At 45.1% G+C, this 12,764-nt stretch overlaps 2 protein-coding genes across 2 annotated transcripts in view; both read left to right on the top strand.

Moving 5' to 3' along the window:
• ESPN (espin) overlaps nucleotides 1-12,764 on the top strand; it is a 40,569-nt gene extending 27,805 nt beyond the window's left edge. Inside the window, exons 10-14 of the mRNA XM_081954935.1 lie at nucleotides 2,024-2,169; nucleotides 3,069-3,332; nucleotides 9,314-9,393; nucleotides 10,217-10,228; nucleotides 11,812-12,764. Coding sequence (XP_081811061.1) covers nucleotides 2,024-2,169; nucleotides 3,069-3,332; nucleotides 9,314-9,393; nucleotides 10,217-10,228; nucleotides 11,812-11,959 — 650 coding nt within the window. The 3' untranslated portion in view covers nucleotides 11,960-12,764. The remainder of the gene's footprint in view (nucleotides 1-2,023; nucleotides 2,170-3,068; nucleotides 3,333-9,313; nucleotides 9,394-10,216; nucleotides 10,229-11,811) is intronic.
• LOC309393776 (espin-like protein) lies at nucleotides 3,387-7,350 on the top strand (the record flags this gene model as incomplete). Its single annotated transcript, XM_081956272.1, has 3 exons — nucleotides 3,387-3,410; nucleotides 4,564-6,066; nucleotides 6,145-7,350. 3 exons carry the CDS (start codon nucleotides 3,387-3,389, stop codon nucleotides 6,349-6,351), a joined length of 1,734 nt encoding a protein of 577 aa, XP_081812398.1. The 3' UTR covers nucleotides 6,352-7,350.

The following is a 12,764-nucleotide window of genomic DNA, read 5'->3' as shown; positions in this document are numbered from 1 at the left end:
TTGGACTAGAAGACCTCCAAGGTCCCTTCCAACTCTGTTATTCTATTCTGTTCTGTTCTATTCTGTGTTCTATTTTTTATTCTATTTTCTATTCTATTTTATTTTCTATTCTATTTCATTCTGTATTCTATTTTCTATTCTATTCTTTTATTCCATTCTATTCTATATTTTGTTTTCTATTCTATTTTTCTATTCTATTTTATATTCTATTCTGTGTTCTATTTTCTATTCTACTCTATTTTATTTTGTATTCTATTCTTTTTTTTAATTTTTATTTATTTACAAACATGCAAAATACACACACACAAAACTTAGACGTACACCACATTTACACAATACGATATGAACAGGAACTTCCTGTTCTTTCTAATAGCAATTGCCAATTGATGCCGTTCTCCTTATATTATTTCCCCTTCTAGTATCTTTCATTTGCATTTCACCATTCTTAACCCTCTTATCTTACTCATTTGTCTGCTATATTGGCTGATTACCTCTAGTAAATTTAAACCTCTTGGATGCATATATATGTGTCAATTCTCCTTAACTACTATTTTTGGGCTTTGTTGTCTTCCTTAATTGATCCTTGTTTCTTTCCTCCATCCACCTACACCATTTATCCCATATCTGTTAGTATTCTGTTTCTTCTTTTCCCTGGATTTCTTTTGTTAATTTGTCCATTTCGAAACAGTCCATCACTTTTCTTATTATTTCATCTTCGCTTGGAATTAATTTGTTTTTCCATTTTTGAGCAAAGGCAATCCTCGCTGCCGTAATTATATGTAAAATTAAATACTGGATTTCTTTTTTATATTTTGCAGTCATTATTCCTATTATCCCAATCTATTTTGACTCCTGTTATTGCCTCTAGCCAATTTTTGATCCTTTTCCCAAAAAAATTAGCCTTTTCACAAGTCCACCATAAGTGGTAATATGTTCTGTGTATTGATTCACATTTCCAATATTCTATTCTATTCTATTCTGTATTCTATTTTCTATTCTATTCTTTTATTCTATTCTGTTCTGTTCTGTATTCTATTTTCTATTCTATTATTTTGTATTTTGTTTTCTATTCTATTCTATTCTATTCTCTATTCTATTCTATTCTGTATTCTATTTTCTATTCTATTCTATTTTTTATTCTATTCTATTCTGTATTCTATTTTCTATTCTATTCTTTTCTATTCTGTATTTTGTTTTTTCTATTCTATTCTATTCTGTATTCTAATTTCTATTCTATTCTATTCTATTCTATTCTGTATTTTGTTTTCTATTTATTCTATTCTGTTCTGTATTCCATTTTCTATTCTATTCCATTCTTTTCTATTCTGTATTTTGTTTTCTGTTCTATTCTCTATTCCATTCTATTCTGTATTCTGTTTTCTATCCGATTCCATTTTCTATTCATTCTTTGTTTTATATTTTATTCTATTTATTTATTTTATTATATGATTTTTTTTTATTATTTATTTGATTTCTATACCTGCCCATCTCAGCAAACGAATCTGGGCAGCTCCCCATTCTGAAACGTACATTGCAATCAGAATCTTTAAAAACACTTGAAAGCAATGAAAACAATAATTTGAATTGCACAGCCAGTTTCCTGCAGCCGGCCTTCCGTTTCCGCCCTCTTCCTTCCTGTTTCCTTGCTTGCCACAAAGAAGAGGGAGTCAAACTATTCTCCAAGGCACCTGAGGGTAGAACAAGAAGCAATGGGTGGAAACTAATCAAGGAGAGAAGCAACTTAGAACTGAGGAGAAACTTCCTGACAGTGAGAACAATTAATCAGTGGAACAGAAGTTGCCTCCAGAAGTTGTGAATGCCCCAACACTGGAAGTCTTTAAGAAGATGCTGGAGAGCCATTTGTCTGAAACGGTATAGGGTTTCCTGCCTAGGCAGGGGGCTGGACTAGAAGGCCTCCAAGGTCCCTTCCAACTCTACTATTGTATTGTATTGTATTGCTTGAGTCCTTCCAAAGTTCCCTGATGCCACCATCCATGGCTCCCTTTCTCCTCCTGCCCCACAGGCACCAAATCTTTCAACATGATGTCCCCAACGGCCGACAATTCGGAGCTGCTGGCCGAAATCAAAGCCGGGAAGAGTTTGAAGCCAACCCCCCAAAGTAAGGGATTCACCACCATCTTCTCCGGCTGTGGCCAAGTGGGCACCAACGTAAGTTATGCCTGGAAACTGCCATCCCTCTTCATCCGGCTTGTGTTTATTTCTCTTCCTTGAGTTCCTTTGTTTGGCGACTGTTCGAAGTTACCTGGCTTCCTTGCCACCTTATTTGTAAAAATAGCTAGCGGCAGTTTAAGGAATGAATGAGAAGAAAGGAAGAAAGACAATAAGACAGAAAGAAAAAAGATAATAAGACAGAAAGAAAAAAGAAAGAGGGCAGGAGAGAGAAAGAAAGAGAAAGAAAGAAAGAAAGAAAAAAGATAATAAGACAAAAAGAAAAAAGAAAGAGGGCATGAGAGAGAGAGAGAGAGAGAGAAAGAAAGAAGAAAGAAAGAAAAAAAGAAAGAAAAAAGATAATAAGACAGAAAAAAAAGAAAGGAAGGAAGGAAATGAGAGAAGGGAGGGAGGAAGAAAGACAATAAGACAAAGAAAAAAGAGAAAGGAAGGAAGGAAGAACAAAAGAAGGAAAGGAAAAAGGAAGAAGGACAGAAGGAAGGAAGGAAAGGGGGAAAGGAGGAAGGAAGAAAGAAAGAAACTAAGTAAGTAGTAAGACAATAAGACAGTAAGAAAGAAAAAAAGAAAGAGGAAGTTAGAAAGGAAGGAAGGAAGAAAGAAAAAAGAAAAAAAGCAAGTGAGGAAGGAGGAAAGAAAGAAAGAAATGACAAGTGTCCAAATTGTAGTCACATGACTTGAGAGAGGCCGTGGGGCTGCCCCCATCAGAACCTCAAATCCACGTCAAAAGTTCCTCCTAGGTAGGTCCATCCTAATCTCAGTCACTAAGTGAGCAGTTGTAAGTTGAGGGACTGCTTTCAAAGATAAAAGCTAGAATGATTTCCAAGCTCTTTTCTTTTGCTGACGTCTCTCCCCCTCCCCTTCCTCCCCCCCCCCAATAGGTTGATTTCCCTACAGCTTCCTCGTCCCCCGCGGGGACCCCAACGCCTCCCTCGACTCCCGAGGAAGCCTCCGGATTCAGGGCTTACGGCTCGCCCAAGCGGGAGGTCAACGGTTCTGCGATGACCCCAAGTGGCCAGGTGGACTTGGAGGGCCTGATCCCCACCCACGACGAGCAGGGGAGACCCATCCCGGAGTGGAAACGGCAAGTGATGTTACGCAAGCTGCACATGAAGATTCAGGAGGAGGAAGAGCAGAGGCGCAAGGTAAATGGGCCGGACACGGGGTGGGGGGAGCGCTCAGCATGGTGTGGCGGTGTGATGTGGTGTGATGCTGTTTCCATGGTGTGTGGAACCTCACTCTGGACCATAGAAAAAGCATAAACCTAAGTCTTGTCTTAAAAGGCAAGCAGTTGCGTCCAGTAGGAACACATCCTGGGCTCAAGATCTATTGGTTCCGTGACCAGAGTGTTGATTCCTTTAATGTACACTTGTCCCCTGCTGGTTCTGTGGGGTCTTGGTGGTCTCTGAACTTGGTGGTTTTCTTGCAGATGTTTCATGATCCAACTAGGTAATATCATCAGTGCTAGAAGGGAGTGGGGTTTGCAGAGAGGAGAGGAACAGGAAGAAGAAGAGGAGGAGAACTGTGGGGTCCTTGGTGCTCTCTGAGCTTGGGGGTTTTCTTGCAGACGTTTCATGACCCAACTAGGGAACATCATCAATGTTACAACGGAGTGGGGTTTGCAAAGAGGAGGAGGAGGAGGACTGTGGGGTCCTTGGCGCTCTCTGAGGTTGGCAAGGTCCGTGGGACCGTAAACTGAGATTCACAACTAAAAGGTCTCTTGCAGAACTTCAGGACAGCATGTAGAGAAAGTGGGTCCTTCCTTCTAACATGTCTGTAGTTTGCGTGTGCTGCTCAGGCGTGTTCACTGCATGGCTGTGCACGCTGATGTTGTGTGACCAACTCTGAAGCTCCTTTAACCTGCACTACGGGCCAAGTGAGGACTGGTTCGCTGCACAGCGGTTACGACAGTGAAAATGTCCGCCGCAGATATTCGGTGACTTCAAAATCTTTCCTGCCAGATTACCAATTCGACCTGTGCATCTGGCAGCTCTCTTCGACCCCCCCCCCCAACGGCCAGATACTGCAGGAATTAAATGCCTTACATGACCGCTTCATGGTGTAACGTGTGAATGCATCTCGCGGCACCTGCCGTTCATGCCGTGGTGTCCTTCCGCGATTCTCTTGCATGCCTGTCCACCCAAGCAGAAAAATATTGCTCTTTCTCTCTCCCAATACGGCCGTCCAGTTTTCTACCCACCTTCTCCTGGCAGGCTGGTCCCGCCACAGGGAGTTTTTAGCCAACTGCTCCGTTCTCATTACACCACGAAGTAACATGTAAGACGAAGAGGGTGTGCAGAATGTGGACGATGTAGTAGCCCGTCCTGAGGGACCCTCCTTGCCCTCTGGGTTGTGCTTTCTTTTTGTCTTGCGTAGCTACGATCTGGGAATTGCTACCCCCAGGAAGGCTGGCGGTACTCCCATGCTCACAACGCCATTTTGGGACCTTTCGGGGAACTGATGACCGAAGACGACATCCTCCGTATTGAGAAGCAGATCCAGAACCTTCAAGTCGTGCACAAGGTGCAGAAAGTCGAGACCGAACTGGAACAGCTGGAACAGGAACTCCAGCAGCTGCTGCCGATCTCGGCCACCTTAGCGAAGGAACACTTCACCGTCAACCCCAAGTGCATGCACGGCCGGGCGGAGGACCTCCCCGGTTGGTGTAACAAGATCTCCATCCTCTTGAAAAGCATGTCCATCCTGCTGGCCACGCTGGGCGGCAAAGCCACCAGTCTGGCCGAAATGGTCACCTCTGAAGCATTGGTGCAGAAGAGCGAAGACGCCCAGGCGCTCCCCTCCGCAGCGCCAACATTCAACGACAGCCCGAGCCACATCGCCCGTTCTCAGTCCTTCAGCTGCACCCGGGAGGAAGTGGAGAAGGAGATCACGCAGTGGGGGGTGTCGGTGAAGAATCTGAAGGCCAACTACGAGGTCCATGTGCAGGCGCAGCTGATCAGCGAAGCAACCAACCGGGTGTACAGAAGGAAGCGTTCTCTGCCGGTGGGAACGCCCCAGTTCACTCTCGGACGTGAGCCCATTTTGGAAGAAGACTACGTCATGGGCCTGGAGCCATTCACTGTCCTGGAAGATGAGGCGGCCTCCATCGGTGATCTGGAACCCCCTGTTCAGATGTCCCATGCACCTCTCCTGTACGAGGTGGGGCCCAGCCCGTTCCCCAGAGGAGACTCCTTCGCAGAAACCATGTTTAGCCCTGACCACATGACGAGGAGCCTCCCGGTGCAGACGGACCTGAGTTGCATCCAAGACTACATCGACCTGCGAAAGGAACGGATTGTCTACCTCTTCCTGGAGCACTGGAAGAGGTGGACCTTCACCGATTCGGGCAGGCAGGTCCAGCCAAGGAGGAGGATGGAGATGTTGGGTCCCGATTTGGAGGTAGATGGCCAAGCGTACAACCTGTCTGCGTTGACGGTCTCAGAGCCGAAACCCAGCGAGGACCACCAACTCCTGTACTTCATGAAGCAGCGCCAAGTGGTGGGCAAGCTGCTCACCCACTGGAGAAGCATCATCAGCCAAGTGCCCACCAGACAGATCCGCCGCCTGAGCCACGTTGACATTTTCTACTGGCCCGAACATTTTTTGCCGCACGTTGACGGCTCGCCGGTGGAGTACGACAGCCTCACCTTGGACCTCTTCATGCTGGGTTACTTCCAGCTGCTGGAGATGGACATGAGCCGGGAGGAGCGCAAGTTCCGCCACCTGCTCTGCTACGAGATGTTTGACCATCTGGGCAGCCACAGCTGGGACCTCATCCGCCACTTTCACAAAGTGGTGATGGAGGAAGTGGAGGCCGGGAAGCGGGATTGGCTGGATGGCTTTGAGGACCTCAAGCAGAGGTTCTTCAGAGACGACTTGGTGGTGGACCACGGGACCACACCCAGTGTGGATGTCCCGGCCGAAACCCTACATTCTCCCTCTATTCTCTCCCACCAGGAATCCTCTCAGTCCTTGGTCAGTAGCACCCAAGAGCCCCCGTCCGTTGGAGACGAGCTAGTAGTTGTCCCAGCATTAAAGAGTAGGTCGAATTCCATCCAGCTCGTTTCAGAGCTTGGAGAATTCAGCAACGATAACATTTGCCGCTATATAGACCGTAGCTTCTCGTTTTGGAAAGAAAAGGAGGCCGAGATGTTTGACCTCTGAGGGCCCAGCTCCCTGGGGTGTTTTGGAGAAGATCTTTGCAGAAGATAGCTTCTTAAACATGGATCTGTTCAATCTGGAACCGGCCCTTCACCAATCCAGAAGGTGACATTCACTACGCTCCCAAATAATATTGATAAGAAGGTGAGGCGCTCCTAGCTGGGACTTTAGCTGGTCTTGGTGGATCAAGCGAATGGACCACAGTTGAGTTTCCTGCTGCGTCCGATTCTGACGTCAACGAAGAACACCACTGCAGTTCCAAGGCATATGTAGAGTTGCAGCCCTGTCTGAACTCACTCTTCGTCTTTGTGATGTGCTCCTTGCACACATTGACAGAACACATGTGGGACCTCTGTGCAAGTGAGGGGGGCGGAAAGCTAATCTACTTTGCTACCCAGCTTTGAGTAGTAGGAAAAACAAATAGAAGTTGTGCTGTAACTAAGGACACTTAGTTATTGGTGGGCCGCACAATTTGGGGATCAAGAAAGTTTGAAGCAGATAAGGGCACAATCAGACAGGGAGGATATTTCGGTGCAAACCAGATCCTGTATCTGTTTTATTTATTTTTTTAACCTCCATTTATGCCAGATGTGTAACACACTCAGTTCCCAACCCAGCATGACCCCGTGTACCTTAGCCATGTTGTGTAGATTCAACACATGGAATTAATGTGTAGTGCGTAGAGTGTGTACGGACAAGCTTCCACAGGTTAGGAAACTGAACTTTTGTGCACTGTTGACACCAAAATGACAACAATGCCTCCTCTGCATTTGTTGTGTGTCGACGTACTCCACGCAACGTCATTCAATTGTCACGGTAGAGGTCAACCAAGAGATTTTGCAGCAAATGGGGTGGGCTTAGAGTTGATGGTGTGTTAATGTAATTAATTTCAGAAATACTGATTATACTTCCCATAATAGTTCCATCAATTCTCTTCCCAACACACCTCAAACACACACCCATTCCCGAGAAGGATGGTAAGGTCCCAAAACAATCCACTTTGCGACAATTTTAACGCGAAGAGACAAATTAACATCTCTTTGCCCCTGAGTGTGCAATTTGTTGGCGTGTTACTTCTATCCCATCAGGGGTGCAATGGCTCCCTTGTGTGCGTTATTATGCAAGTTTTTTCTAATTATTTTCTTATTATTATCGCCACTTGTTACTAAAAATAGGGGAGCAACCTCAATTAAATTGGAGAGGCAGTTTCATTTTGATGGAAATTTACTCCCCCTCCCCCGAAGTTTGTCTGAAGAAATAAAATATGTTGTGTGCAAAAAAAAAATGGGCATTTTTTTGTAATGGCAGAGAGAGAGAGAGAGAGAGAGAGAGAGAGAGAGAGAGAAAGAAACTAAAACACATCAGGATATTCTCATTTCTACCCCCTGAATTTGTTTAGACTTTAAAAATCTCTATATTAGTTTCCATTCGACGATCGAAGAGCCAAACACTGCATAAAAAATAATCTGAATAGTTAATTTTTGACTGTGACTTCCAAAAACAATGGAAGCGAATTTTGGTGGCACGGATTCTTGACATTTTAAAGATCTTTTTATTTGGGGATAAAAAGTGATCAAATTTTTAAAAAGCATCCTTTTTTGTCTAACCTTAAACCTCAATGAAATTGATAGCTATATCTCCATTTTAATAGTATTTAATAGCTTTTAAATTTAATTTACCATTGTATCAAATCATTGCACAGCAAAATTTCAAAAAGAACATTTGAAGTTGTTGTTTTTTTAAGTGAAAGGGGAGTCCAACTTGCTTTAAAATAGCATTTTACAACCTTAGCAATGTTAAGAGGTGTGGACTTCAACTCCCAGGATTCCCCAGCTCACAGATCAATCCGATTTTATGGCCTTTTTATGTGGTGGTTGTTAAATGAACACCTGCAATTGTTAAGGGAAGCCGTGATTTATGGAGAGGCTGCAATGGTCGTAAGTGTGCAAAATGGCTTTCGTGATGCACTTGTCACTTTTGCTTTTGCAAAAGTAGTACATTTGGAAGGGACCCGGGAGGTCTTCTAGTCCAACCCCCTGCTCGAGGCAATGGGGATGTGGATTAGCTAGAAAATCCACGTCATTTCAAAACGGATCACACCCTGAAAAAGTTACAGAAGAAGGAGCTGCAGATAAATAAGAATAAAAACAGATTTGGGCTACCCAGGGGACCTGAGAGATCTTCTAGTCCAACCACCTGCTCTGCTCAGCCACCCCAAGAAATTTGTTTCTAGCCCATCTCTAAAAATAAATCCTTCACCGACAGAGAGATACTACCCTCCCCATTGAAAGATACGGCTACACAGTTAGTCCTCGACTTACGACAACAGCGGGGACTAGAATTTCCCTTGCTAAGTGAGTGACATCCGACGCTTCGACTTTGTGTGTGTGCTGTGGCTGTTATACGTGAATGGCTGCCGTGGCTAAGTGAATCACGCAGTCATTATGCGAATCCAGCTTCCCCGTGGACTTATCGGAAGCCGGCTGGGAAATCGCAAATGGTGATCCTGTGACTCGGGATTGCAACGGTCGTAAATGCATCCCCCAAATTTGATCACGGGGATGCTGCAAAAGTGATAAGGACGGTAAGTCTCTTTTTCCCCAGGGCTATTGTAAAGTCCGGTAAATGAATGGTCGTAAGTTAAGGACTGTGTCTGTATTGTGTTGAGGTTGGTTATAATAAGAGGACAAGCCTAATTGTGGTTAATCTCACCCCCTTATACGTCTGCGGAATAGGGAGGGGGTTGTCTGAATCGCCTCCAAATGCTATCATTTCCTCTGGGCTTAAACCACGTTTCGTCCCTTTTTCATTTACTGAAGGGGTCTTGGATATTTCCGGCACAGGTCGCCCCTCTCTTCCTTTCCAGACCTCCCCTCCCTCTTTCTTAAAACCCCTTCCTACTTTTGGGGGAGCGGGGACGGGGTTTTTTTTTTACTCTTCTTCCTTTCTCTGTCTTGTCTTCCAGGAAAGGGAGGACGAGGCGCGTCTGGCTGGTATGCCAGCTTGGAGAAGGGACATTTTCCGGAAAAAGATGGAAGTGGAGAGGTAAGAATCGACAAGACGAGAAGAAATTGTAGCTCGGGGGTCCTTGCTCCTCTCTGGGTTTGGTGGTTTCCCTTGCAGACGTTTCATGGCCCAACTAGGTTACATCATCAGGGATGGGAGGTGATGGTGGTGGAGGAGGAGGAGGAAGAGGAGGAGGAGGAAGAGGAGGAGGAGGACCTGTGGGGCCCTTGGTGCTCTCTGAGCTTGGTGGTTTCCTTGCAGACGTCTTATGACCCAACTAGGGAACATCATCAGGGATAAAAGGTAGTGGTGGTGGCTGTGATGGTGGTGGTGGTGGTGGAGTAGGAGGAGTAAAAGGAGGACCTGTGGGGTCCTTGGTGCTCTCTGAACTTGGGGGTTTCCTTGCAGACGTCTTATGACCCAACTAGGTTACATCATCAGGGATAGAAGGTAGTGGTGGTGGAGGAGGAGGAGGATTGTGGGGTCCTTGGTGCTCTCTGAGGTTGCAGACATTTTATTACCCAGCTAGGTAACATCCTCAGTATTAGAAGGGAGTGGGGTTTGCAGAAAGGAGGGGGAGGAGGAGGAAGAAGAGAAGGAGAAAGAGAAGGAGAAAGAGGAAGAGGAGGTGGACTGTGGCCTCCTTGGTCTCCTCCGAGCTTGATGGTTTCCCTGCAGACGTCTTATGACCCAACTAGGGAACATCATCAGTCTTTTGGTGCTTCTTCCAAAACTGATCCGGGAGAAACGAAAGGTCTGCCATGGTTGTTCCTGCGGTTTGCGATTGTGTTTGTTCCATGTGGTGTGAAGCCGCGTGATGCCCTTATACCTCTCCCTTATGGTTTCTTTCTTTCTTTTGCAGGCTACAAAAACGGTGAGTCTCATCGACGTGGCTGAATGTTTCCGTTTGCGTGCCCGTTTTCTCTGCACAAGTCCCTGGACCCATCAGGCACAGCCCTGGGCTGGATAGGGCGTGGATCCACACGAAAGTGTGTTTGTGGGTTGGAAAACGTCACCGTTGGACTGGAAGAAGATAAAACCTGGCCAGAGTCACCTTGTAGGGGTGATGGGTGCCTTAGAAATTTAATCATATATTATTTATATACACCTATATATTTGCACGCACGCATATATTTAATTATACATTATATTTATATATACATGTATATACTGTAAGGGGACGCAGTGGCTCAGGGGCTTAGATGATGAGCTTGTCGATCAGAAAGGTCAGCAGTTTGGTGGTTCGAATCCCTAGCGCCGCATAATGGAGGGAGCTCCCGTGACTTGTCCCAGTTTCTGCCAACCTAGCAGTTCGAAAGCAGGTAAAAAATGCAAGTGGAAAAATAGGAACCACCTTTGGCGGGAAGGGAAGAGCGTTCCGTGCGCCTTTGGCATTTAATCATACCAGTCACATGACCACGGAGACGTCTTCGGACAGCGCTGGCTCTTCGACTTTGAAATGGAGGTGAGCAGCGCTCCCTAGAGTCAGGAACGACTGGCAGATACGTGCGAGGGAAACCTTTACCTTATATATACTGTATGCACACACACACATGGGCCTATTACACGTGCAATGGTCAAATTGATTAATGGTGTATAAAGGCAGATATCTCTTTAATGGTAGTTTTTACACTCTGAGGATGTTAGCAGAGGCTAACAAAAGCAAAGTGAGCAATATATTTTAAGTTCTGGAGATCGCAATGTCTGTTTCTTCTTTTATAACTACCCCTGGAACTCGTATTTTTAGGATAATTGACACACACGCACACACGAGCCCAACATTTCTGTTGGTAAGCAAGATAGCTGTTAAGTGAGTTATCTCCCGTGTTATGACCTTTCTTGCCACCGTTCTTAAGCGAAACACTGCCGTTGTTCAGTTAGTGACACGGTTGTTAAGTGAACCAGGCTTCCCTATTGAATTTGCTTGTTGGAAAGTCGTAAAAAGAGGACCGCGTGACCCAAGGACACCGCGACCGTTGTAAATATGAGACAATTAGTTGCCATGTGTCTTGATTTGGATCACGTGACCCTGGGAATAATTATGTAAGTGTGAAAAACGGTCCTGAGTCCCTTTTTTCAGTGCCGTTGTAACTTTGAACGGTCACTAAATGAACTGTCATAAGTCGAGGACTATCTGTCTATAAATATATAATGATAAGATTAAAAATAAATAAACCACGGGGTTCGGGGTGCACTGGGCATGTCGCTAAGTTTACCAGCCTCGTTTCTTTTTTCTTTTTAATAAAGTTTTATTCATTTTATACAATTACATTTAATTAGTGCATAATAAACTTCCTGTGGTCCGGGTTGATCTGTTTGCTTAACAATATAAATTATATTTCTAATCTTTAGCCCTTTTTTCCCAGCTATTGATAAAATAAATCCCATGTTTGCTAGCATTCTGTATCCTCTTTCTGCTTAATCCTCTGTTTGTTCCTCTCGTTTCTCTTCCGACAGACGGGAGGAGGAAAAACTGCGACAGATCGAGAAAGAGAAGGAGAAGGAACAAGCGGAAAAACTAAAGACTCTCGGCTTTGACGAGAACAAACTGACCCCGTGGCAAAGGCAGATTATCCTCAAAAAAGGAGACATGGCGAAATATTAACCCTTCTCCGCCCTTTTGGGGATGCCCGTTTCGATCCCAGAGCCTGGCGGCTGTGGGAAAAACAGAGATTCGTGTCTCCTGCTTTGCAGTCTCCCGAACTTCTGCGCCCGTCACTGGATCCACCCAGGGTCTGTCTCCCTCTCGATCACTCGTTCTGTTAAATTTCCATTCGTTCGACCTCCAAATCCTATCTATCCGTCTCAACCGCTCGTTTTGCGAAATGTCCGCTCGCTTAACCGCAATTCTTTTGGGGGTCTATCCTTCTCGATCGCTCGTTTTGTTAAATTTCTATTCGTTCAACCCCAGATCCTTTTGTAATCTGTCCCTCTCGATCACTCCTTTTGTGAACTGTCTGTTTGTTCAACCACAAACCCAGATCCTGTCCCTCTCAATCACTCGTTTCGTTAAATTTCCATTCATTCGACCCCAAATCCTTTTGGGATCTGTCCGTCTCGACTGCTCATTTTGTGAAATGTCCACTCGTTTAACCCAAACCCAGATCCTTCTGGGATCTGTCCCTCTCAATCACTCGTTTTGTTAAATTCCATTCGTTCAACCCCAGATCCTTCCGGGATCTCTCCCTCTCAATCATTTGTTTTGCTAAATGTCCGTCAACCCAAATCAGATCCTTTCGGGATCTCTCCCTCTCGATCCCTCGTTTATCTAAATTTCTTTGTTCAAATGCCGGTCTTTTGTCCATTCGTCCAACTGCAAAGGGTGGGATTTAATTTTAAACCAACATCTGTCCTGCTCTGAAGATCAACCCTGTCTTAAAGCAAATTCTGAAAAAAAGAAGAAGAAACAT

The sequence above is a fragment of the Natrix helvetica genome (genome assembly GCF_964273705.1).
Source record: "Natrix helvetica genome assembly, chromosome: 5".
Classification (NCBI taxonomy): domain Eukaryota; kingdom Metazoa; phylum Chordata; class Lepidosauria; order Squamata; family Natricidae; genus Natrix; species Natrix helvetica.
This window is presented reverse-complemented; position numbering and strand designations above follow the sequence as displayed.